General features: G+C 41.0%; 2 protein-coding genes across 2 annotated transcripts; one reads left to right on the top strand and one right to left on the bottom strand.

Annotated features, from left to right (window-relative positions):
• Positions 1-616: 616 nt before the first annotated feature.
• On the top strand, positions 617-7,228 carry SETD9 (SET domain containing 9; the record flags this gene model as incomplete). Its single annotated transcript, XM_080933733.1, is given in 10 exon segments — positions 617-716; positions 1,885-2,031; positions 2,034-2,110; positions 2,112-2,148; positions 2,151-2,174; positions 2,177-2,221; positions 3,144-3,217; positions 3,401-3,485; positions 3,488-3,501; positions 7,139-7,228. Coding segments are annotated over 10 exon segments (693 nt in total).
• On the bottom strand, positions 5,658-27,382 carry MIER3 (MIER family member 3). The gene is made up of 12 exons (XM_080933594.1): positions 27,362-27,382; positions 24,649-24,794; positions 18,955-19,089; positions 17,947-18,067; positions 17,237-17,322; positions 16,581-16,653; positions 14,728-14,879; positions 13,068-13,149; positions 11,681-11,775; positions 9,809-9,936; positions 9,589-9,731; positions 5,658-9,493 (listed from the first exon to the last, which is right to left on the bottom strand). The coding sequence occupies exons 2-12, from the start codon at positions 24,745-24,747 to the stop codon at positions 9,039-9,041; spliced, it is 1,569 nt and encodes a 522-aa protein (XP_080789720.1). The 5' UTR covers positions 24,748-24,794; positions 27,362-27,382; the 3' UTR covers positions 5,658-9,038.

The following is a 27,382-nucleotide window of genomic DNA, read 5'->3' as shown; positions in this document are numbered from 1 at the left end:
CACATGGTAGCTCACAACCATTTATAACTCTGGTTCCAGGGGACACCGTGGACACCAGATACCTATGAGGTGCACATACATACATGCAGTGTGTGTGTGCCTCTTTGAACGAGTTCGCTCGCTCTTAGAAGCGCCCGAAGCCCAGGCTAGGGTTGGATATCGATCGGGAAGAGTCCAGTGAGTGGAGGAAACGGGAGTAGGGGCTAAGCAGAGACTGAGGACAGAGGTTAGACAGCAGCAGGCACAGCCCTGGGAGAGAAACCAGGCGGCTCACTCTCAGGATTCCATGAAACCCAGTGACTCCTCGAGCACAACCAAGATTCTTGGCACATGGGAGCGAAAACGCACCGAGAGAGCCGGCATCGCGCGCTGCTCCAGTTTTGTGCGCCCAGGCGGCAGGAGCCTCGCGACCTAGGACACCCAGGGCGGAGGCCCTGAGGGCGGGACAGCACGACCCGGCTCCTCCCTTAACTGAGCAGATTCGACTCGTTTCTTCCACGCCTTCCTCGTCGCTGCACCACGGAGCCGCCTGCAGGGTGTGTGTCAGCGATGGCGCCGCTTCGTTCCCCGGATTGGGATGAACCTAACCTCCTACAACCCTAGGTGACAGGGCGGAATGGCAGGATCTCACGACTTCCCGCAGCCCTCGCTGCTGCCAAAGCTGCAAGGCCCAGTCCGCAGGCTGAGGCGGGCGGTGGAGGCGGAGCCTGAAGTAGGTGATGCCTGGGGATGCCCCAGGCTCAGGCGAGCCGGCCTAGGTGGACAGAGCCTAATGTGGGTGGAGCCTGGGGCGTCTAAAGTTCTGAGGTGGGCGGGCCTAGGAGGAGCCTGAGGTGGGTGGAGCCTGGGACAGCCAGAGGTTTAAGGGGAGAGAAACCTGGAGAGGGTGGAGCCTAAAGTAGGCGGAGTCCTAAGGCTGAGGGTCCCGGAGGAGGTTGGGGTACCGGCTAACGTGGATGCCCACCTTACGGGGCGGGACCTGTGTCCCCTTTCCCAGTGTGCGCCGCGCTACTGGGTCTCACGCGCGCTCTTTTCTTCTTTCGTAAGTCCACCCTTACAAGGACAAAGTAGGGATGTGGCTTTTCCTCAGCCGGGTCATAGGCGCTTGAACTTCTTGAGAAAAGCCAAGGTTTATTGTCACTAATGCACAGAAATGAGCAAAAATGATCACTCGGGGTGGGTCGTCATAGGCCTTGTCACGGCTGGCGTTTCGGAGCGTGCAGCTGACCTGCAGTCTGTCTACACAGTACTAGACTCGGGTGAAAGCCGTTTTCTGAAAAACGGAGACTCAAGCGCTTTCCCGAAGCTTCACGCTACAGAGAAGTGAATTCGGGTGCATCGTTACTTAGAATCGCCAAGAGAAAGTTTCTTCCTTCTTGTTCAGAAACAATTCATTTAAAAAAAATTAGTTCTGGAAGTAAAAGTGATATATAGTCAAAGAAGTTACCACTCCCGGGAGAGAATATGACAAAGGATGTGAAGCTTAAGCTTACTTTGAAAAGAATACGCGTAAGAGAAAAAGTGTTTACGGAGATTTTTATTTGGAAACATTCAAGTAGCTATTGAATGGTTGGGGGGGGGGGGGGCTGAGCTACCTTTCTGCTTCTGATCTTTCCGTTTACAGCTTTAGTGCCTTAGGCAAGTTCCCTAACATTTCCACGTCTTGGTTTCTTTGCAAAAAGCGCAAGTCAAATACTAGCTATTTGGATGGTCATTGTTGGGGATTAGAGATCGTTGAGCTCTAAGAATTGCTTTTTCTAAGGTCTTAGTTTTAGCATAGCTTAGTTCCTCAAGTGCAATAACCCAGAAATCATGCAGAATACCGACTTTAGTCGATTGCTGGGTAATAAATGGAAACTTTTCAGATTCTTTAACACATTACAGAGGACTCCAAAGATAAAATTATTGCAGGTGAAGTTGTTCCAGGAACGTTACCCAAGGTTTCCCAGGCTCTATTTTTAAATGACAGTAATAAACAATCAAATCTCTTGACTGTGCTTCCAGAACGTGTTGAGTCAAAATATCAACACCTTCGGGAATTCAGCATCAAAATATAAAACTGTTTGAAAATGGTTATCAACAACGAAATGTCCTTAAACCAGAAGACATTTCTTCTTAAGACCTTGGGTGTCAGTGTTGCTCGAGCAACTCATTGATTTCTGCAGAAAGATGTGTCTTGTCACTGAAGGACTAGTACCGAGGGAGAAGAATCTGTGTCCTGGTAACAGTTCAGCACTGCCAAAAAAATTGCTTGTTTAGCCCTGTAATCAGAGCAAAGGTGTGAATTTGAAACCCAAATTTCCACAGAAATTTGTGACTTCATAATTAACCTTATAAATTACATTGTGTGTTCAAAAATATGCTATGTGTGATGGAATAATTGCATTTTTAGGGCCATCCTTTTGCTCATGAGAATCTCCCAATAAATATTCATTTTCTCCCTTCTTTTCCAGCATGAAGATCAGATTCATCTGTTCTCATATAAGTTAAGTCTTCTACACTAGTCATTACCAAAATATACTTTTAAAATTCTCTCCAAGGGATATCAAATTAGACTAAGTAAATATATGTGCGTGCATATGTGTGCATAAAACGGAACCTAAAGTACGTTGTTCATATTATCATTAAGATAATTAGGTTCTGCCTGCTATATGGACTGTTGGTTCTAAGCTCCATCATCTGTTAGGAACAAACTCTATAAAGAGAAAAATACTTCAAAAACATGACATTCTAGACTGAAAATTAACTGTTGAAAAATGAAAGGACATGGGGCTGAAAAGATGGCTCAGTGGTTAAGAGCACTGGCTTCCACAGGTCCTGAGTTCAATTCCCAGCAACCACATGGTGGCTCACAACCATCTGTAATGAAATCTAATGCCCTCTTCTGGTGTGTCTGAAGACAGCTACAGTGTACTTATATACATTAAATAAATAAGCTTTAATAGTGTCATAAGTTCATTATTTTATGCAATTAATACACACGAATGAGTTATTCTTAAAGAAGGAGGGGTTAAAACAGACTTCTACTTTAGGTTATAACTAGAAATGTCCTTATCAGGATAGTTTAGTTTTACATGTTGCTATCTATGCCTTTGCCTTGTAGAATAGTTATAGCATATCTCAAGTATGACCTGAAATTTTTCACTCCATTGGAAACTTGTTTAAATGCCTGGATGGAATGCTCACTTATGGAAATGACAAAGGAATATCAAAAACTGTATTCAGGCGATTAATGTCTATATTCAAACTCAGTTATAGGATGTAGAACTGTATTTATCATAGTGACTGTGGCTTAACCATTTATACTTGAATAAAATCTATTTGAAAAGAAAATGTGCTTGCAGGGTATATTTTGAGGTTTTGGTCTTTCACATACAAGAGGACTCTCTTAGCTGATGCTTTCAATTCTTCTTGCAATGGGAGAGATCAACCTGGCCCTTTAAGAATGGACGATAAATGGTTAATATCAGAAATTCACAGTCCACTGGTATAGGACAGTATGTAAGTTGGCCTGCCTGAGCTTTTGACAGGAGGTACAATGGCTAATTGTTCTTCATCACGTGACTGAGCACACAGCCAGTTGAGTAACGGAGCTTAAGCTGCAATTTGTTGAGAAAAGGTATCTTTGGGTAATTATTATTTTAGGAATTAATGATTGGATTATCTTATGAGTGCTGTCAAATATTCTTATATATTAACCGCTAGACTAGCTTCCTCTTTCTTTCTGCTGCTAAGTTTGTAAGTCATCCACTTGTTGGCTTGATTTTCCCTCTAGCAAAAGCCTGATTACCTGGCTACAGTTGGAAGTAGCGGGCCTGACTCCTTTAACTGATGACAGGAACCCTTAGTTCCTGATATTTTTAAAGAAAACAAGGAAGCCAAGCATGGCGGTGTATGGTGTTGCCATGAGTAAACTGGTATGTAATTTGCAAATTGTTCATAGAGCCATCGCCCTCCTGCCTGTCACTAGACATTTTTTTTTATCATACATAAATGCACTGTCGCTGTCTCCAGACAGACCAGAAGAGGGCATCAGATCCCGTTATAGATGGCTGTGGGCCACCATGTGGTTGCTGGGAATTGAACTCAGGACCTCTGGAAGAGCAGTCAGTGCTCTAACCACTGAGCCACCTCTCCAGCCAGTCACTAGACATTTCTAAACCAACTGGGAAGCAGAGTGAGAGGGATGTAAGGGTTGGTTTAGGGAGGGGACACTACTAAAGGACAGCCCTGGTGACAGAGGACAACCACTGACAATATTCCTAACCACCCACTGGAGAGGGACTACCTGAGAGCACCCTTGGTTCACAACCCCCCAGGCTGACAAAAATGACTGCAGATAGAACAGCCCAGCTGAGCTCGGAATGGTTTTACCAGGAATGGTTCCTATCCGTCCAGCAGACTCACTCCAAGCTTGGATAGGATGACAACATTTAGTCCCTCCGTCCTTGGGGAAACCGCAGGATTAGATTTTGACCTCTGTCACAGATACCTCACTAGCTTTGTTTGCTTTGTTTGCTTTGTTTATTGCAGTTTAAATTGGCTTCTCTTCCCACTCCTGCCCCTTGTATCATCAAGGGGAACTGTTTGATTGGCTGATTTTTTTCCAAGACAGGGTTTCTCTTTCCAAGCTAGGTCACCCTCCTTCCCCTACCCACTCAACATTTCTGCACAAGGAGGGAATAAAAAGGAACACAAGAAGTTATTTTAGTGTGTGGATAATAAAGGATAAGTTTCTGTGGAGAGGGTGTCCTGGCTCTCTTCAAACTAGGTCTGTAGACCAGGCTGGCCTCAAACTTGTCTCTACCTCCCAAGTGCTGAGATTAAGTGTATGCCAGCAGCCCTGGCCAAGGGTGAGTACTTTAATTTGTTGACACTCCCTACCTAGAATCCCTTCACAGATCATCTGTGACTTCAGATCCCTCTTCTGTTCCCTAGTCCCCAAACCCTGCTTCACTCATGCCATGCCCCCACCTTTTGATGACCTCTCAACCTGCAGACCCCTCCCCAGACTGCCTAGGACCTTGTCCCCTCACTGAGCCCTGACTGATAAAATCCTAGCCCCCCCCTTCCCACCTAAGACCTCAAAGCTCACAGCATCAACAGGGACGTCCTTTGGTCAGTCCCTAGAAGTCAGGAATGTGGTTCTAGACAAGCAATGAGAGCAAAAGGATGAACATCTTACTCTCTTATCTTGCTTTGTGTAAAACTCTGTCGTGTACAGTTAAAATGGGAACTGAGAATGCTGGGGTTTGAACTACGATCTCCAGCAAGGGAAAAAAAAAGATCAAGGCTGGGTGAGGGATGAGTAGAGGCAACGGGAATGATGAGAATTATAAGTAACTGACCAAACACCAGCCTCCTAAGTCCTGATGTCTGATCACATTCCTGATAGAGAGTTTGAACAGGTAATACAGTAACTGCTTCCTGAACTAAATGAGGATCTTTGGGATTGTTAGAATAATTATAGATCAGAAACTCATAGAGGGGATTTAACAAAATTATTGCCTCTCAAGCTGACTATCTACTTATCTGGTATAGCTTAAGATTGTTTTTAGATATTTTGGTAAATAGTCACATGAACCAGGCAAAACAGATTTCCAGATTTTTATTTCTGGAACTGTACACCAGGTATTAAAGTACAACAAATACAAAATAATGCTCAAAAATCAGTGTTTATGTACAAATATTAAAATCAATGCAACAATAGCAACTTCCTCTTGAACATTGGATACGAAAACTTGTTCTGATTGTCACTAGTTTCTCTCATACTCACAGGGTACTTAGTTCAAACTGGGTCAATTGCAATCACTGGTCATCTAAGAGGAATATTAATATCTACCATATTTAACAATAAAACTAATAGTTTCCCTCCTTTTAGTGAAAAAATTAGGAACTTTTTAAAAAACATAGTAATGTCAATATTTTATAAATTATTTCAATTTCCATTCGTAGACAATGTGCTTTGAAACTCTGGGCAAACAATCTCCTTGGTGGTTGGGTTTGTTAGTTTACATTCAAAGTTGAAATATTTACTAGACTTTGGTTAAATTAAATAGTACTACTACTCTATTAGGTCTGATCTCAAATATTTGTGACCTTCAATTTTAAAAATTAAAAAGGAAACGATTGCACAATTCTTTGACCCAATTGTACAGACTTTAGTATTTTTTTTTAAATAGTATTCTACATCCTTCAAGTAAATTCAGCAGTTGACTATGACAAGAGGAAAACTAAACATTAAAGGCTGGCAGGAGCAAGGCCAAGCACAACTAACAGTGAAGTATTGCTCTAGTCACAGCACCAGGTTACACTCAATGTCCACATCCCCTCCGAGTTCCCTGTACAAAGAATGGAGCAGACACACTGCAACTGCTCACCATGGAGTTTTTGGTTTGTTCATATGAAAATATTGCGGCAAATGAAAGAAACAAAGAATTTATCACAGTTTGCTGTAAGAATTGTGCTTAACACGTGATAATAAAGGCATTGTTTTTCATACGATTGCAAATCAGATTTTATGCTTTCAAACTCAATTCTTTTAATAAACAGTAACAAATTCTCTGTTAAGATGTTTAAATGGAGACAAAAAAATAAGTCCAGCTGTTGAAAGAAAATTCAATAAATAACTATTTTACATGGATAAAGTCATAGTGGTACAATTTATGAATGTCACATCAGGCATGCACAAAAATGTATCATACATGACAGGAGCAGTCAGAAAATATTGAATTAGGTCTAAAAAGATATGAAGAATTTACTGTACACATATATACAAAAATCTTGCAAATTATTGCCTCATTTTAACAAGGAATTAAAAGTAAACGTTACCAGCTAGGTAGCACTCTCTAAGAGGCTAAAATCCTGTTAGCATTTAAAAATCTGTTAAACTAGCTGGAATTTATTTTTCTCTCATATCATTTTTTTTTTCTGGATTTTGGTCAAAAATCTATTTAAATAACTAAAGTGTCCATTCAACTTGCTGATAATCAAAACTCTAGATAAGAAACACTGTTTCCATCTTGTATCAAGACCCCAGCAATGCATAGATAAACTGTGTCAGCTAATGAGAATGGGCATTTTCACTTAAGTGCAACTGGCATTAGCATTCAGTCATCTTTGTGTAAATTATTTACAGACCGGCCACTGTAAACCCAGAGTGAAAAATAGAGTGGTAGCAGTGGAGGAATATGCCCAGTATTCTCCGACATTAAAGGAAGCATATTGAAGGGAACGAAAGAAATAAGGTTCCAAGTTCAGCTCTACACAGCAATAAGAAGCTAACCACGTGGATAGAAATTAGAAAGCGAGATGGAGCCCAGGCTACCCATTATTTACTGTGTGCATACAGAAATACTAAATTTTAGAAGTATAAGTTAAAGACTGATTTTAAGTTATTAATTTAACTCCCCTTTGTCCTGTTCTAAACTAAATTTTTATAGTTAATGTGCTACTGTGTAAACACTTCAAAGCAATCTTCATTAAAATGCTGCAAAGAAAAACAATGCACAGCATCCAAACCCAGGGATGTCATTGCAGTTCACAGTTTGTGTAATAAATACCCTCCCTTTCCATCACTAGACCACTACCTCTGTCTACTCATCAGCGCGACCTTGAAGCGACTGGCACTTACAAACAGCAACACAGTCAAAAGGTTTTTTTTTTTTTTTGCAAAGCAACACAACTAGTAAAATAAAATCAAAATATTTAAGACGGTGCAAAAGTCATTGTTTTATCTGCACTATAAAAGCAAAGCTTATTATATCCTAATACTGTATTGTATAGTTTGATTCACCTTAAAACTTAAAGGAGCAAAAAAACTTAATAAAGCAAAAATGGTCAAAGCTATGACAATGGCTTCTTATTCACGTTTGGAATAAAAGTAAAATCACATATGAGATGCACGTGAACATCTGTCACTTTTTAAAACTTAAAAGTGGTAACGTACCATTCTATTCTAGACAGAAACTCACATTCTCTCCGACTATCCAAGCTAAACACAATAGCTTACACGTACTTCAAGGCTCTGCGCTGTGCATACCGTCCAGAACTCTAAGGATTAACACTTTGAACTGTGGTGCTCCAAACTTGAGGTGTCCCAAAACGTAAACCACTGTGGCAGCTTCCTGGGCTTTGGAGACTGTGTTTCTGCAAGCCAATTGTCTCGGAATAAACTAAATTACCAGTGACCAGTATAATTTTTAATATTACAATCTCGACAGTGGTGGACAAAACCCCGTATGAATGAATATCACATCTTCAAATGCCAAATTTTTAGTAAAAAAAAAAAAGTTTTTTTACACAGAAGTCTCCTGGCAGTAAGATGCCCAATTCTGTGTACTGCAGCCCTGGTCTAGGATTGAAACAGGATCCAAGCGTCCCATTATTTGCACACAGTCCCTCGGCTGGCTTCCAGACAGATGGTCTTGCTGTTCTGTAAACTGAAGTGCTCTAGTTGAATGACATGAGAGAAGTTCCCGTTTTTAAAAATCCTTGCGTGTTTGTGCAGTTTAAAGAAACCTACCCCTGCTTTATTAATAAAGAGAAGAAAACAAAAACAAAAAATTGCTACATTGAGCAGGGATCGGGGTTGGTACCTGTAAACATTGTGATTCCACTGCATCCATTACGGCAAAGGGAGTTGACGTGAAAAGAAGCCACACGTCAGTTCAGAGCATCTGTGCTGGTTTGAGCTGGTGGCCTCTGTCTACAGGTTTTAAATCTGGGGTGAGGGCAACGGGAACAGAAAAGGAGGACATGGGAAGAGGTATTAAGGGATGAGGAAGAGAAGCAGAGCTTAAAGCTGCACCACAGAGTTCAATCTTAGTCCAACTCTGCTGATCATAGTTCATTTCCACATTTATGGATTGAAAAATGAAAATACTCTTGATAAATCAAGATATAGTTCTATACATACTGACATCACTGATGTCATAGTGAAAAAGGTTCAAACTTCCAGTGAAAGACTATGCAAACCTGATAGCTCCCCTCAAGTTGACTGGACTGCACACCCATTGTCTCTGGGTTTTGCATTCATGTCACTCTGAATGAAGGGCTGTGTGCTGATGTAGAGTGTGGGCATTGATGAATCCATTTGTCTCATTGGCAGACAAACTGCCAAAGTCAGCCACAGACACAGCCATTTTGGCACTGGTGATGTGATGTGTGTGATTTTCAAAGTCTACACCCAGGTTATTAACAGAAACCTCATTCATAAAGGACTCAGGGACAGCAATGCCCATTTTCAATCTCTTTGCTGGTCTCTCCGATTCTTCGCTGCACATGGGGTTTAACTCTGAGTGATAAAATCCAGTCTCAAATAAATTAAAGCAATCACTTTCCCCGTTGCTGGGCAGGGTGAGCAACTCTTCCGTTCCGACAGGCACATGACTGACTTGTCCCCGGGGCGTGTTTCCCAGTGCAGGGAAGCTATCGTCTAGACAATTCACAGAATCTGTGGGGCTGCAGACAGTTGCTACGCTGTTGGTCAGAGCTAAGAAAGAAATGGAAAGGAGTTTAAGTGAGCGCTCGGTCCACGTGTAACAGCATAGCCTGCACCAGGCTGTGCATGAGGGACGCTCATCTTACCGGTCATGTCACTGGCAGTGAAGGAGCTGAGAATGTTCAGCGGCTGATCAGGAATGGGCTCAGGCCGGTTAGAAGTTAAGGCTGAAGAACTGACTGTATCTCCCAGAGACTCTGCTTCATCTACAAGACGATCCATATAGTCCCTGAAGAACACACACAATAATCTTAACTGTACATCAGAGCTAAGCAGAGCAGCCACTCAAAAGTCCACTATACTTACGTAACGCCGGGGTGATGGTTATAGCGTTTCTTTCCAAATTTTGTCTGTTGAGCAAAGTAATCATAGCGTTCTGATTTCTTCCACATGTAGTAGAAGGCTACACACTCAGCAACAGTTCTAGATCTCACCTAGTGAAGAAAAGCAGACATTTTTTTTTTAAAACATACAAAAAGCATGAAATTTCCAATATAGTAATGATGGAATAAGTAATAGAGATAAGAAAAGAGACAGAATGGAAAGGAATAAAAGCACCACCATGCCTCAGAAGTGGCAGAAGCTGTCTGTGCAAAGAACCCAGAGAATCAACAGAACAGAAAAGAAAGTGGCAGGCTGGAATTCCAGTTACATAATAGCTCAAGAAACAGGAGCGTACGTACACTCAAGGCCTGCCTGGGTTCACAGTGAGTTCAGGATCGGTCTAGGCAACTTAGTGAGAGCCTGTCTCACAATGCAGATGGTTAGGATGAGTGACATGCGGGCCCTTGTTAGGCCCAATCTCCAATACCAAAAAGAGGTAAAATACCAACATTTAGTTTTGGCAAGGTTTCAGGAATGAGAATTAAACCATGAAGATTAACCTACTATAGCCAGGCATAGCACTTCACACGTATAATCTGAGCACTGGGAAGGCTGAGGCAGGAAGATCACTAAGTGTGAGACCTGCCTGGGTCATAGTGGGCCAGGCCACTACATGAGACATTAGCTTTAAATAAGTACACATGCATATGTATAGAAAAAACCAGTAACTCAGAAAAAATATATTACTTGCCTATGTACAAATAATGAGCTAAAATTTAAAACTGAAATACTACTTACGTCAGTACCTTTTCAACTAGATCTGAGTAAAACTGTAACACTTAATGAAATTCTAGTCTACTAATATAAGAAGACTAATGATTCAGTGTGATCTCAATAAAACTCCAAGCAGGTCACTCTGTGGACACTGACTATGAAACACAAAAGCCCTAGAATAGCAAACTCGGGGTCTAGTGAAAAGCAAAGGAACGACAGTACTTAACACTGTAAAAACAGTGTGAGGAGGGTATGAGGTATGAGGCACATGGCTTTGATCCCAAAATTCACAAGGCAGGAGTTTGAAGTCAGCCTGATCCACATAGTGGATCATACCAGGCCAGCAGTGCTATACAGTGAGACCCTGTCTCAAAGAAAAGGGAGGGACAGGGATAGGAATAAGGACAGGGAGAGCAAAGAGAATCTGATACTGGGTATTCAGGTAGAGAAGGCTAAGACATTATTAAAGGAGCCCAGAATGTCAGCACTGATAAATATCCAACTCATCTTTGACCATGGAGTCAGGCAGTTTAATGGAAACAAAACTAAAGCCAGACAAACATGTCTAGGTTTGTATCTTGAGTCTGTAGAGTAGGTCATGCCAACAATGAGTCTGGACTTCCTGTGCAGCTGCTGCTCTGTCAGTGTCCCCAGCTAGAATGTGGGAAGCATGCATTGCTGTCTATTACTGTGACCAAGTCTAAGTTTCTGATGGACTCATGTTTGACTTTTATACCATCACACTTCACTAAGTCCTTACCTCCTTCCCCTCCTCTGTCTGTCACACCCTCCATAAAAATGAGACTACAAATAGCAGAACAGCTTAGAAGTGAAAGGTACAGGGAAACATAAAAGTCTTCCTGAGAAATACACTGAATTTTTGTGTGAATTGAGTATGGTAACTAAATTCTATCACTCTATGAGCAGGCTGTGGCATTTTAATCACAATCATATTTAGAATACCGGGAATGCTATTAGCAGGGAATATTAGCAAACTGCTCATCCATTTATGCTATTTAAATAGCATAAAGCACTGGTTGAGGCCACTTTAACTAGTGAGCAGTGTCTCTATTGGCTCACCTTATTTTTCTGAATGAGATGAAAATCCTTTCCGTAAAGCATTAGAGCATGCTCAAAGCTCCGGCACTCCTCTTCTGTCCACGCTGTCATTCCTTCTGCAGAGAACAAAGAACATGGGAGTGCATCACACATTTCTCTTCAGACTCACTTCTCACACACAGTGCAGGGAGTTTCAGAGACATTAGCATTTTGGAACAAAGATTTAATGTCTTAAAATACAAGTGAGGATGTATGTGTGTGCGCGCACGTGACACTTACATGTATGAAGATGCAGATCATGAATGTCTCCTCAGGACTGTCTACCCTGTTCTATGACGACAGATTCTCTCTCCCTACCTGGGGTTAGCTGACTAGGCAAGGCCCACTGGCAAGTGAGACCCAAGGAGCACTGGAGTGTTGCCTCCTGGCTCTTGCAAGACCAACACGCACTCCAGCACAGCTTTTCACATGGGTTCTGGATATCAAATGCTGGCTCTATACCAACTAAGCTGTTGCCCCGTTCCAACTACTGTCTTTCTGGAATAAAAAGATCCTATTTTGGTTTAACACAAAGTGTTTTTTAATCTAGACTATAAGAATTCATAGGTATTTATTTAAGTCAGTATGTGAGTGCTAGGGAAATAAATGTAAATAAATAAATGCCCTCAAAATACCAAATCCCATAAATTTTCCAGCAGATGATAGTGTTGATAAATGAACTCTTATCTAGTTAGGGCGAGAAGGCCTTCACAAGGTTAATCTAGGCGCAGGGTTAGTCGCTTATAGTCTCTTGATTTCTGAACTACCTGACTCACTGATGTTGTGGACCAGCCCTTCAAAGCCATCAACAGCAGTAAACAGAAAGTGAAAAAAATTCTGAATCCAGGAAAAAAACTGGTCTAAAGACTGAAAGTTAAAACAGTCCCTTCAAAGAAGTGTCTTCTACATTGGGAAGTATCTCAACCTACAAGTTTAAATATAATATTTCCAGCTTTTACATCTTCCATCATTCTACGTGAGTGTACGATATCCATTTATAAAGATGAATATTTAAGCAGCAGCCATGTTTCTCAGTTCTGACAAACAGACGATAACCTATTAAACTCTATGATCACATGATCACTAACACTATACTTCCCTCAGTACACTCCACGTTATCTGTGGTCCTCAGCCTTGCCACAAGTGCCTTGCCCTCTTTTCTTCCCCATTAATCCTAAGTCTCTGACTAAAATAAAATCAAGCTATCCAACATTTGTGAGTCAAAACATAAAATCATTCTTTTTAATGACTTTGGCTCTATCATTTGTGGGGTCTGCTTGTCCTGTAACTACCTCTACAAGGAAGAGGAGGTTACAGGAGTCCTGTTCTTACAGTATCCCAACATCATTTCTGTTAATCTGTTTCTCACCTTGAGATGCCTTTCCATTACAGCAGTACCTTTCAACTGCTTCCTTCACATTGTGGTTACACTTGAGAAGTTCATATAATGCCTAAGAGAAAAAGAAGTAGAGAAAAATCAGTTCTTTCTAAGAGCATTTCAACAGAACTTTTTAAGAGAATCTTGACAAACACTACAAAAATGCTTTCTCATGACAAGCCAGGTATGTTGTCATGCTCCTTTAATCCCAGCAGGTGGATCTCAGTGAGTTCCCAGCCAGTCTGGTCTCTACAGTGAAAGAGACCATGTCATAACATTAGCATGCTTGTCTAGGCATTTAGTCTACAGACCATTCTGCAAGATGACTCTAGGACCTCATGCATTTAGCTATTCCTGTATATGCAAGTGTCTGTACTGCATGTGTGTGTGTGTGCACACAGTAGCACCTGTGCGGGCAAGGTTGATTAAGTATCGTCTTGGATTGTTTCCTACCTCCACACCCGTCTACTTAGGTACTGAGGCTGCTCACCACGTCTTGCCAAAGCACATGATTCTTATCCAGAATCCACTCATTATCCTATTGACTTCTGCCTTTTTCTGGGTCTTCTCATCTGGGAAGGTTCTTTCTTTTTTTTTTTTTTTCTTTTTTGTTTCATTTATTAGGGATTATTGAAACAGAGTCTGACAGAATCTAGGATGGCCTTACATTTTAGAGAAGGCTGGCCCTAACAAATTCTCTTCTCAAGTGCTAAGGTTACAAGCACTCACTACTATGCCTGGCCAAATCTGCCACTTTTAGATCCTTTTGGGAGTTGGGAGATTAGAGTGGTGTCGGTGTCTGTCTCTTGCTGTCTCTCCTCCTACTATGTTATACAGGGAAGAGCAGCAGGCCTGTAAGAGAGGCACTGTCAGCTTTCTAAGAGCTTCTACCACGACAGAGTCTGCTTATGTCAACCAACTTCTTGCTGCTTGGGATGTTAATTTAATAACTGGCGGCAGACAGAATTCAACTGAAAGATCAGTAGTAAGGCTTGCTTTACAAGTCTCAGAACACGAGGCTGGCTCAGCACGAGACCAGAGCTGAAGACAGCAAAGTTGGAAACAGTTGTTCAGAACACAGTAGGGATTATAAATATCAATCTTTAGACCAAAGTAGTACAGTTCTCACCCTTATCAAAGAATCTTTTCTTTGCAACAGGCAGCAATCATTACAGAAAACCTAATCTAATCAAAATGTGCTGTTTTGGCACCCAGTCCCAACTGATACAGCTAGAACACAGCTCCTGCTCCTAAGGCCCAGGTATCACTGTGGGTGAGGGGGGAAAGATTCTTAAGAACCAAAAGGACAGGGAGTTTGCTGTGATATTGTGTATCCTAGAAAGGAACTATAGTCCACTAAGGAGAGGAGTGGGGGAGACAGACAGATAAGGGAAAGGAGAAATGAGGCATGGGAAGGTCTGGAAAGGGAAGGGAAATGAGAATAATTTCTCATGAGAATACTAGTGGTCAACAGATGAACACTGGGCTGCAGCAATAAACAGCACATGGTAACCAAGTGCCAACATTCTTGATGAGATCCTGTTCCACAAACTGATGAAGAGCCACCAAGACACACAAAAACACGTCTGAGGAAGAGTCTGTTTGGCACCAACACTGTAGTTATTTAGAAATGCTACAGGAGGAAACTTACCTGTTCATTATCTCTGGTGTGTGTGCTGGAAGAAATTCTATCTAGGACTTTTTCATTTCCAGTTCTTAATGAGGTCTCAATAAGGTACTCCTTGACTTTGCTCTCCAATACCACATCAGGACACCACAGTAACTGGTCTTCATTTTCATAAGCTGAGAAAGGCAATCCCAAATTATCACGAATAATGAAGACATTAAAGAATGTTCCGACCGTCCCTCCCTCACTGGGATAAGTGGCTAAGCAGCAGAGTACATGTTGGACAGGAACAGTCTTTTGCTGGGATAAAGGGAAACAGAGCTGTTTTAACTTGACTATCTGGGGCCAGCAGTCAAGGCATTCTGGAAGTTGGATTTACTATTAAGAAGGTTTTCTAAGGCTAGCAAACTATCACTGTAAAACCTCATTATTAGTATCTTATAGTTCTTGTAATGAAGCTGGAAAAACCAAACCAAACCAAAGAAACAGAAAATTAAACTGTCAAATTCTCTAACAACCTCTTTGGAATTTTCTCTTGAATTCCATAAATAACCCTATAAACTTTCTAAAGGTTAAAATTACAAACAAAAATAAAAGCCAAAATAACAAATAATAACCCAATGCCCAAGAAAAGTCTATTATTCCTTTACAGATTGCTTTTAGCAAAACTGAGTTTTTACTTAAAGGGAGATTAATCCAGACTCCTAGAGGCTTATGACGGGCAAACATGACGCACAATGTCACCAACACAGGGCTGGACTCACTCGTGCGCCCACTTTACTAAAGCATCACTCTGTACAAGATGAGAGGACCCAACATTTACCCACTTCTACTTCTTCATTTTCCTGTAGGAAATAGTAAGAAGTATTTAATCCACTCTTTAAGCATGTAACACCTTATATGTTAACTAATTAAAAAAATAACTCCTGGTAGCACGACCAAAATGCTTCTGTTTTGAACTATGTAAGACAAGCACTCCCTTGCCCAGTTAGCAGGAAAGCTAAGGAGAAAGACGCTCACTCAGTATTAAGACACACACAGAATCAGTACATAGTGCAAGCTAGCCTCAAATATGTGAGCCCTAAGTGCTGGGATGGAAGGCACGCCAAAGTCAAGACTTGACTGTCTTTTTTCAGTTTCTAGAACTAGTTTTAACTGAAATAGATATGTTTTGGCTAATCCGAGAAGGTGCAGATTGAAGATTCCCTCTTCAATCTGAAGGTACTGGATTGTCAGCTCTTCCTGCTTGGTCTGGCACAAGCTCTTCCATTAGTCAGAAACAATTGGCCCCAGGTCCCTGGGCTTTTGAATGGAGAATAAGATAATATGGAGGAAAAGAGGAAAGATGGTCCTGGTGGCTGTGCAGACATGAGCCAACTCATTTGGACAAAAACCTAGCACCCGTGGGAACTGTCTCAAGATCCCTGAAGAAGGCACACCTGCATTCAGAATCCCAACACCCCATGCTCTCCAAACTCATGACCAAATACAGCTGAGGATACTACAAATGACGCCTTAGAGTGGGGTACAGCCAACTTCCTGCTCTGCCAGCAGCAGGACAAAGAATCCCTCCTGGTGGTTTCTTGTTGCTCCCAGAGTTACCTTCCACAGGATTATCACTGTCTCAAGAGATGAGGCTCTGCTCTCAGCTCCCGAAGCCCCCAGGGTCTTGCTGTTATAGCCCTCCCTTCTGGGAGCCATGGAATTTGTGATCTCCCTGTCACTGGCTCCCCAGTGCTAAGATCAGAAGCAGGCCCATCAGGCCCAGCTTACTTTTGATCTGTTTTTCCACACAGGACTAAACATCTGAAGTCTAGAAGCTCCTCGGGTCAGTCCACCCCGTACTGTCTAGATTGGCGGTAGGATGATGACCTTACCTTTCTCATCACCACTGTACTCGCCGAGATAAGGGGGAATTTCTGCCTGATACTGTAGTCCAATCATTATTTCCTACAGAAAAATTAAGAAGTAAAATTAACATTATAAAAACACGAAAAAACAATCCAGATCAATCTGATCTTACCTATCAAAATAAACCTTATCACACAATAGAACAAGTTACTTTAGAAAGGTTTTTAATTTTTTTTTTAGGATTTATTTTTAAATGTGTGTGTGTGTGTGTGTGTGTGTGTAGGTGGTAATATGTCCACAAGAATACAAGTGCACAATCAGAAGACAGTGATGGAGTTTTGGAGCAGGAGTCATAGGTAATTGTGAATATCCTGCACGATGCTGGGAACTGAACTTGTCTTCTTCAAGAGCAGCATACACACACTTCAAACACTAACACTATTTTTAATCATGTACTTGTGTGCGCGCATGCGTGCATGAGTGCAGGAACCCTGAGGCCACAGTCGATCCTTTCAAGTTGAGTTACAGGCAGTTATGAGCTACTAAACCTGGTGCTGGGAAATGCAACCCTGTCTGCAGGACTAGTGTGTGCTCCTGACCCCTAAGCATCTCTCTTTAGCCCTCAGAAGTGTTTTCAGGCATTAGTCCAAATGCTAGATCAGGTTACAGTGGAGTGGCTTACCTTTCTCAAATCTTCAGGTGAGTTACCACTGTCCGTTTCAATGTCCTCAACCTCTGATTCTTTGTCTCCATCACATGTAGTGTTTGCTTAAAGAAGAAAAATATAACATTTATTATCTACACATATGCAGCCCACCTGCACTGTTCCCACAGCTGGCATCTGTCAAGGACAACACTGAGAGCACCAACACTTGGGTGTACACCCTGCTCCTCACAAGCCATCATCTGAAATGCAAATGCACATGGGGGTTTGTCCTCACTGGACTAACGAGGACCTAAGCTAGCCAGCACATATACCCAGGCATTAGCACCTGGGAGCAAGATAAACGGGGCTGCAACTAAGCGTTCCTTTCAGTCTAAAGCCCTTTTAATATTACTAATAAACATTAACCAAGAACTAAAAATAAACATACTTTTTGAGTACTGGTAAATTCTAAAACATCTAAGCTGAACCTTTTAACAAGCCCCAAAACTATTTAGAGGCTAAACTAAGATGGGCTACCACAGCAACAGATGAAAACAGGCAGCCTTGCAAAACTGAATGTATGGGTTATAACAAAACATGGCTGCACTCCATCCCAGTGACAAAGGTGGGTGATTACCCAGGTTACCAGGCTCTATTTAGGGTATGCACAACACTTAGATAAGACCCTTTCCTTCTCAGTAGAGAGCACATCAGTGCAATGTTAGCTTCACGGCTAACGTTCTTACATCGCAAAGGCCGAGGGAAGAAATCAGAAGTTTCATGAGAAGTCACAGATGGTGTCAGATCATCTGCAGAAGACTGCGTTTCCTCATCATCACCCGACAACAGGTCTTTTGCTATTTCTTCCTGGAGGAGTTGGGAGCAGTGAGAGTTAGGAGGAGCTGCAGGCTCAGTCAATGGCAATGCCTTTTGTTCTTATAATACAAAGTAATTAAGAGCCAATTGCCTTAGTTTTAAGAAGTTTGAAATTCTGTAATTTACTTTGTGCATAAATACTAACATTTAATATTTAACTACATACTTAATCTACTGTTTTAAATTTAATGACTTATCTAGCATAGCACAGTGTGTATCTACAGGAGCAGGTTAGGAGGCCAAGGTAGGGGAATTTCATGAGCTCTCAGGAGTTCATGGCAAGAGAGACAGTAATTCAAACACAAAATTGCACTCATTGTTTTCCAACAAATTCTTATCAGGAATCTCAAAAGCAGCACATCGGATTTGGGTTAAAATGCACCGTTAATCAGTGGCACTCCATGTTGAAGATAACTCTTCCTGCCTAAAGTCTGACAGGCAAAGAAAGCCTTTCAGAATCACACCCAGAGGCATGGCTATGTGACTCTCCTCAGTGAGGGGTGCGCATTCCTACAAGCAGTGAGTGTGAGACAGGTCACTATGGCCTTAGCTGCTGTGACCATTGTCACTCCCAGGACTCAGAAGCAGAACTCTGCCTGAGCCGATATGGTTTGCCGGCTCTGGGAGATTTGTTAACAGATGTCCTCATGTGTCCACATATCAACTGTGGTAAAGGAGAGATATCCTAGATACAATGTCTACACAGAAAAATACTGAGCAAGAGTGGAACAGCTACTACTACTCTTAAAGAAACAGGACCAAAGCCAAATGTTTAAAGCATTCAAAATAACAGAAAGTTTGTGTTTCAGAATTAGAAAAAGCTTTAAGCAGAAGAAACTTAGAAATTAATGACGGTGACCCTAAAGGCCTATACTTACTTTGTCTAGAGTCATATCTGGTAGTTCGTCTGCAAGTTCACTTGGGGAGCTGTTTGCACTGGAATTTGCAACCGTTGGAATTGTAGATTCATAGCCATAGAATGCCAATAGGTCTTCTAGAGGCATATTTCCTTCCTGTGTGAGCAGGGTAGACGCAGACTCAGTAATGCCATAGTCTGAACTGCGGGTTAACTGCAATGCTAAAGTTTATGTAGCAGAGTATCAACAGGGCAGACCAACCATAGCCAAGCGCTATTGCTTTTGCTTATTGCTACTGGAAAACAGTACTAAGCCTAGTGGTTCATTGGTGTACTAATAAAAGCAAATAGTTCCAATAAACTAATCAAGTGATCAACAGACAACTTCACATCATTTTAAGCTTGTTTGTTCAGTTAAATAAATTTGGGGTTCCTATATAAATATTGGAAAAATCTATATATTTGTGTAAACCAACTGTCATCTTACATTCTTAGTTCTTGAATACCAGCCAAGTTCTCCTGACGCTGCTTTGATTAACCTGCATGCTTTGACTGCACTCTATCCCGGGTACTATGCCACGCTTCACAGTAACACCCGGACTGTTTCCCTAGCTCATCATGGACTTCTAATGCAGATTTGCTCTAACTACATAAAAGCACTTACAACTACCACTCTCAAATAACTGCAAAATAAGCTTGCTAACTCCCACATTTTAAAATGTTTACCTATCAGCTAAGAGATTTCTTCTAAAGTTCCTTTTGAGGCAAACACCTGTCACACTGCACACTGTACAGTGATACTGACATGGAGTGTGTAAATAGTGTCCACGAGTGACCACAAAGTGTGCTAAGCACTGACAGTGCCTACAGGATGCTGGGTGTCAATCAGCCCACAAGGAACTTAGGCTGAAGGTCCCTGAACTTTGGCTTTTGTTCTAGATACAGCACAGGGCCCGACTACAGACAGAGCTTAGACTAAACCATACAATACAATGCCAAGGAAGAACCACCATAAACTACTCTTTGTCCAACTTAGAGAACCTGGGAAGTTAATGAGCACCAGCTCAGTATCCCTCCCTTCTCTTTGGCTCTTATCCTGCTACCCTGCAGGAGGGGACCAGGCTGCATCCTCTGCCAACCACCTGTCTGTAGCATCATTTCTCTTTGACTTAACAGTGACCTGTCCTCCACAGTGTGAAGACTGCTGTTATTTCTCATTCCCTGACTACCATTATCATTCACTGACTCTAGTATTTTGTTGAGTTATTGGACAGGGATATAGAAAATTATAGAAGGGGCTGGAGAGATGGCTCAGTGGTCAAGAGCACTGACTACTCTTCCAGAGGTCGAGTTCAAATCCATCCCAGCAACCACATGGTGGCTCACAACCATCTGTAATGAGATCTGATGCCATCTTCTGGTATGTGTTTGAAGACATCGAGAGTGTACTCATAAATAAAATATTTTTTTTTTAGAATTTTATTCTCTGGAATAATTTAGTGCTGCCAAGAAAATCATACAATAGCTGTGATGCCTGACTCTGAGACTGATACTTGAAAGCTGTGTGCCCAGAGAAGGGGCCTGACCCAGGACAGGACTAGGGATGAACAGATAAAGCTGTATCTCAGGATGTGTTCTACCATCAGTAACAGTGAATGTGTGTTGAGACCACTGCACTAGCTGCTAGTATGAAACACAGGCTTTGCCTTTTACAGCTTAGCCTTAGATCAGGGGGACGAATAATACCCAAATATAGAACTGCAAGCCATGTAGTGCAAATAAAATTTCAAGAACCCTAACGTAAAGAGTAGGGCTTCCATTTCTACTGGACAGCAGAGAATGACAATCTCTGGCTGAGTCTCAGAGCACCGGACACAGGAAAAGACCACCTGAAGCTAGTGGTGCTTTAAGAAGCTGGTGGCCACGGCTCAGTGTGATGAATGAGAAGTCTCAGAATGACCAGAAGGACAGATCAAAGAGTTTCATGACAAGAAAAGGAACCTGCGCTGCATCGCAAAGAACCAGGAAGCCACTAGAGAACAGAACAGGAGGGCTTGCATGAAAAGGCACTGCAGCCAGTCCTGAGTTCAACCTGAGACCCACAGGAGGGAAGGAAAGACTCCTACACTGTCCCCTGACTACCACATGTCCACAGGCATGAGCAGGAATACAAACACAAACACAGGATTTTCATAAAGAGGACAGCACATTTCTCCGTGAAATACCAGAAAGCTGAATGTAGAAAGTTGTGGGTTATGGAGACGTGGATAATGAAGATCACTCCTTGAGCAAAAAGGGTCGGAACTTTTAGAAAGACAAAGGGAAAAGAGGGTTTTTTTTTTAAAGGAATTTTACTCAAGTTTTTTTTACAGAGGACACAAGTTTGGGAACTACAAGACATCCAAGAAGACAAGTTAAGTTGGCCAGGAGCCTGGAGCTCAGAGAATCAGGCTGGGCTAAAGATATAAATCTGGCCTTCATTAGCATCTACATGATATTTAAAGCCATAGGAGCTGATGAGCTCACCTACAAAAAGGGCAGAGAGAAAAGGGTCTGTACTTTATTCCAAGAACGTCAGATACAGGAGCTTATAGGAAATGGGGTAGAGTTACAAATCTTAAAATGGATCTTTATTCTAAACCGAGGAGAAGAATTTGAAGGAAAAGAATTACATATGTAACATAAGAGGAAAATACTAAGTTTAAAGTATTTGATAGCAGGAATGAAAGAGATCTGAGTCTAAACAGTGCAGGACTTCCAGCCTGAGGAGCCAGCTAACTCCAGGACCATGGCAAGGAAGGAAGAGCCACAAAACAAAAGGGCTTGGGACAGGTAGAGTGTGTTTAAGTGACAGCCCATGGATGGTTCAAAGGAGAGGAAGACAAGAGCCCACAGAGAGATGACAAGAGACAAGGGAGATGGAGGCAGGTGAGTAGGGTAGACCTAGGAACGAAGGATGCTAAGAAATGAAGGGTGTTCACTGCACTCAAACAGTGAGGAGAAACAAAATGAGAAAAAGGCAGGCAACAATTCTTACCATCACTGCTAACCTTACAATGTGCTGGAAGAGACCAAACTAAGGGTTGACTGGAGGGAAAAGCACACAGATGTTTATGACACTAAAAAGGAGAGCGACCAAATGTGACACTTGTGAGAAGAGTTATGAGATGTCAACTGTTTAGATAAGATGACAATCTCAGCACCTGAGAGGGGACTGGGCTCTCTACTGTAAGACCCTACCTCAAACAGTCTGTAAGAGTAAACTGAGGGCAGGGGGGGGGGATATAAGGGTTAGTGTGAGATAGGACAGGACAGGCTGAAAAGAACAGAAACCAGAGGTGGGGAGGAATTCAGACATTACTGGTTCTTCATAAAAACAGCGCTGCTAAACAAAGATGCAAACGGTGTTTGATCAGAGACCTTACCAAGTTCAAGAATTTGACAGTCTTCCTGGTGGGGCTGATGTAAAAAGATTACTCTTCGGAATGCATTGGAATTGAGACTGGTTAAAGGAGGTTTAACTGGTTAAAGTTTCTGAAGCATTTCATGAATGAACTTCCTATGAGAGTCTAGTAATAGTGTTTTCATACTTTTCCTCAAAATTGAGTTACCAAGGCTCAAGGTCATCTGCAAAGGCAAGATCAGCTTACAGATTTCATCCAATCATGCTAGGAACACATTTTTCTCCCCTCCTGTCGGGCCTTTTGTTGACGTTATTTAATTTTAAGGACACAGGTTTGTAAGTGACCTGCTCTAGAGTGGGCAGGGCATGAGGAGTAGAGTGTATCATTATGTAATGTACGAGTCACAGGGCTCATCACCACCTGTGTTAACCACCCAGCACCTTACACCTCCATTTGTCTGTAAAAAAGGAAATGCCATTAATCTGACGATCGTGTTAGAGATTAGGATGGACACTACTTGTAACCACATACTAATCCCTGTTACTTCTTAACCAACAGGACCTTTGACAGTCAGTAACAGGGAAATAAGTCAACTCTTCTGGAGTGCATGGTGCTGGGCAGTTAAAAGACTGTGATGCAGATCAAATTCAGTACTTAATACAGTAATCCTGAGACTGCAAAACACATGTAGGATCTTTAACCTATAAGCTTTACTCTTTCCACAAAGATAGTCGAAAGGATGACTTAAAGTTCCTTACTTATTTAAACTACTGAGTAGAAAATTAAATTTTAAAATTTAGAACGACTAAATCAAAATCTCAGAAAGCAGTCAAAACATCATTTATGAAGCTTATGATAAAGCCTTACTTTGCTATAACTAACTCTGCATCTTATTCTCATTTTCCATGCCAATGATAAGCAGGATATCCACGAATGTGTGCGAGCGGGCATGCTCACAGTCACCCTGTGCTACAACTGCTGAAATACACCAATGCCTGAATTGTAGTTTCAATAATAAAGATCAATGTATCACCTTAAATTACATAAAAAGTCAAAATATACATTTTCTCTGCAAGTTTTACCCCGTTTCTTATATTCATTTTTGTGTTTTATTAACTAGCAATAAATAGAAACAGTTACTCCATTGAAGAAAGAGCCAGCACTCAGAGGCGCTCCTGTCCACGGCACACTGAAGAAAAACAAAACTAGTCTTCTGAATGGAGAAACAGTCTTCAGAAAAACTGCACTGTGTTCTGCCAATAAGCAGAACCATCTAAAGAGACACTGATGCATGTTAAGAGACTACAAAAGTTCAGAGGTGGGTGTCAAAAAGCAAAACTGCCATTATCAGCAGATGAGCAGGAAGGGAGGGACTACACACTTTCAGGTTGGACTAGAGCTTCCCTCCTTATGCAGCTCAGGCTGGCCTTGAACTCATGACCCTACATCTACCTCCCAAATGCTAGAAATATAGATAGGCATGAGCCACTTCTGTCTTGGAGATACTTTTTAAAATGGATAAACCCAATTGTAATCTCCATGGATTAATTAATCACACGAATGAGGTCCTGGGAGCAACCTGAGTCTAGGCCCTGAAGATTATTTCCCTGTATGCTAACAGCAAGAGTACAGTATACAGCCCTGCTTCAAAGACAGTGAAGAAACTGTATGCTTCCACTCCTAAAAACAAACAAACAAACAAAACAAAAAAACCCAAAAGCACAAGAGCAGTGGAAACACAAGCAATTGTTATTATTTACTATTATTCCAGGTTTCTGTTCCTGTGAGCTGATTGGAAACTTTGAAATGAGGTTTCAAATCCTACAGTTTTCCAAGGTGACCCCACAGAAGACTTTTACTATATACCCCAGTTCAAGTGAAGGCTTAAAATACAGTTCATTTAAATTTATATTGACTTTGGACTTAAGTTTCGAACTACATTCCATCCAGACAAGTTTTGAAAAGACGACTGGAGGGTGAAGACAGAATATTACCAATTTACATTTCAAAGTACAGTAAAATTTGTTATCCTATCAATGTAAGTTTCAGAAGGAAAAGATTTTTCCCTACTCTATAGGACTAAGGAAAGCTCAAGTCAGACCCTCACTGTTCTGGGACAAGCCGAAAAACGAGCCTAACATATAATGAAGATGTTCTGACTGAACTACTCTCAAAATGAGGAAATCTATTAGCTTGGGTTCAAAAAATAAAAGGTGCATAAAATAGTTTAGAAAAGTCTCAGAAAAACTTACAATAAAGTTTGAGTCTTTACCAATGTTTATGTGTTCTAAAATACTTCAGTAAGCCTTTACCTTTTCTAAGTCTTCAATCTCCGAAGTGAAGTTTTTACCGTCACCCATCAATTCCTCTTCCTCTAGAGTTCTTTCATCATCATAGTCATGGACCAACATCTCAGCAGTGGGATCAAAATCGTGATCCTCAGAAGATAAAGACCCAACTGGAAGAAAACACTGTCACTTTACACATCCACAGGCCGTTGACAGAAGAAAATAAAAATGTGTGCTGGTCTTTCAGGTGCTTTTGATATTTATGTGTGAATTTTATTAAATGAATTTATTATATACTTTATGGGCTATAAAGTAAAACTATATGGTCTTGAAAAGATATCTAAACCAGCAAGAGAACAGGTAGAGCATTCAAACACTTTTACAGGCATTCAGACCATGAAAAGAACAAGGTACAGTATTAACACTTTATGGGCATCCAGACCATGGAAAAAACATGTAGGCATGTTCTGAAGAGAGAGAGAGAAAAAAACCTTACTAGTTATCATTTGTTTAAAATACCAAGCCCCAGCACACAGCAATGACATACATAATTCCTGTGCAGAATATATGGGACCCTGGGTTCAGTTTCTAGTACAGTCAAAACAAAGACAAATGGCCAAACAGAACTCCAGGAATGGGAGACTTCCAGAGAATGAGTTAACAAATGAGTTAACATTCAGAAGAGATTATTTTTTACATTAACTCTAACCCTAGACAAGACACAAAACTCAATGGAAAACTGGCTTTCAAGACAAACACATCTTTGTAGGAAGCAGCTATAACAATTGTTCTTAAAGCACAGAATCATTTTATTCAGATTCTAACAGTATTTCAAATTCCCCAGAATTAAACAGACATTAAAGCAGGTTGCACTTTAATGTCTAATCCATGTTCTAGATTGATTAAAAAAAAGTTGTATGATTATGTGAAGGTAACACAGAAAATCCTATTTGCAGGTTTGGGAAGACATCCATCCCAAAGTTGCTAGTGTCAATACAAATTTGTCTATAACAAATTTATATGAAATCAACAAGTTACAAAAATAATAAACTCTTCTGTTCCAAGAGAATGAAACAAACGTTTGAAAAGCAGGATTCTCTGTTTTGTTCTGGTACTGAATGCAAAGCTCAGAGGTTGGAATCAATAATTCTAAAATCTGGGGGTGTGGCCAAGTATATGGAAAAATATTCAACAGTTTGCTACATTTAAGAAAGCTATTACTACTTTAAATTTTCAAACATTTAAGCACCATGTGAGATCATTACGAATAGTGAACTAGGCCGAAGTGTTTTCATAATGGAGAGAGCTCCAACTGCAGTTCCATGTTTAAGTTAGCCTGCCCCCATTCACAGGTTTTGTTATTTTTAAAGCTAAAATAGTATATGCTCATTTTTGTTGAAATAGATATATGCTTAACTTACTTTTACTAACTAGCTCAAAACCAGAATACCATCTTTATAAGTTTTCTGAAGGAAAAGGATGACCTGAAGATCTACTCCTGGCTTTGTCTGAAACTTGAGACTTGAGGCAGGTCATTCTAAGTTTTTGGGTCTATCTTGGGGTTTTCATTTGTGAAATACACAGGGCTAAAGGCAATAATCTGGGTCTCTACCGGCATTAAAATTCTCTCTAAATATTGACTACTTCATTAAAAAAAAAAAAAAAAGACAAAAAAAACCTAAGTGTCTACCACACTGCCTTTTAGATTATTTAAATTTTGATTATATTATCCACCTAATGCATAATAAAGTTGTTCGTATGCAAGTTTATGCTTGTAAGGAAAAATTTTAAAAACACTTGTACAGATAGGCAATGACTTTAAAATAATCACATATTCTGTTCATTTTGTGTTGATCTATTTTACCACACTAAAAAATAACTAAATACGTCTGAAAGTTACCTAAATACAAAAACTATGTCTGCAAGGCAAATGGTCTGATTCCTCTAAAGCAGTATGTCAAGAAAGTCTGGGGGAAGCTGGGATGTCTCAATAGCAGAGAACCTGCTTAGCACTTGGGAGTCCCTATCCAGAAAAGGAAAAGGGCGTACTAGATAACTGTAAACCCATGCCAACAGCCTCCTTGTACAATAATGGGGATAGATAATCCCAGAGGCACGTTTCAGGAACAGTTTAGCAGATGAGCCTCCCTCCGTGTAAGTACACCTGTGCAGACTCAACAGACTCCTTTTACTGGATCCCCAGAGTAGTTTGACTCCTGTACTAGATAAGATGGTCTCAGCTCAAAATAGCCACATTAATACTTCTCTGCAAAAGACCGGGAAGAAGCACGTTGTGTTTTTCTTTAATTATTAAGGTAAGCTGTTCGGTTTAAATATAGAACATTTTGAGAGACACAGTAAAAAAATGGAGAGTTAAGAGCTAATAATCCAAGTTGCCCCAAGTTCTGACATACTTAAAAGGACAATTTTTTAAATTAAAAAGCTGTTAAAAGTTGTAGAAAGTTGATTTGAGATTCATTATTTCCAACTTAGAGGCAAACAAAAAAAAGTTATGTGAGAATAAGGTTTCGGGGTACTTTTTACAATGTGCACAGAGAAACAGTAGTAAACCCTTCCTCTAACAAGATAATTACACTGGAACTCTTAAGATCCAAATGATGAAAAAATAGCACTATACATTTCTGTGGGTGTACAGAATTTAGCAGCAAATCTTTGAGCCCATTTCCGTCTGGGACACCCTCCCCACCCCTCGAAGAGGTAAGAAAATTGAACAAACCTGGGCTCGAACTTCCAAAGG

The sequence above is a fragment of the Micromys minutus genome (genome assembly GCF_963924665.1).
Source record: "Micromys minutus genome assembly, chromosome: 20".
Taxonomy (NCBI): Eukaryota; Metazoa; Chordata; class Mammalia; order Rodentia; family Muridae; genus Micromys; species Micromys minutus.
This window is presented reverse-complemented; position numbering and strand designations above follow the sequence as displayed.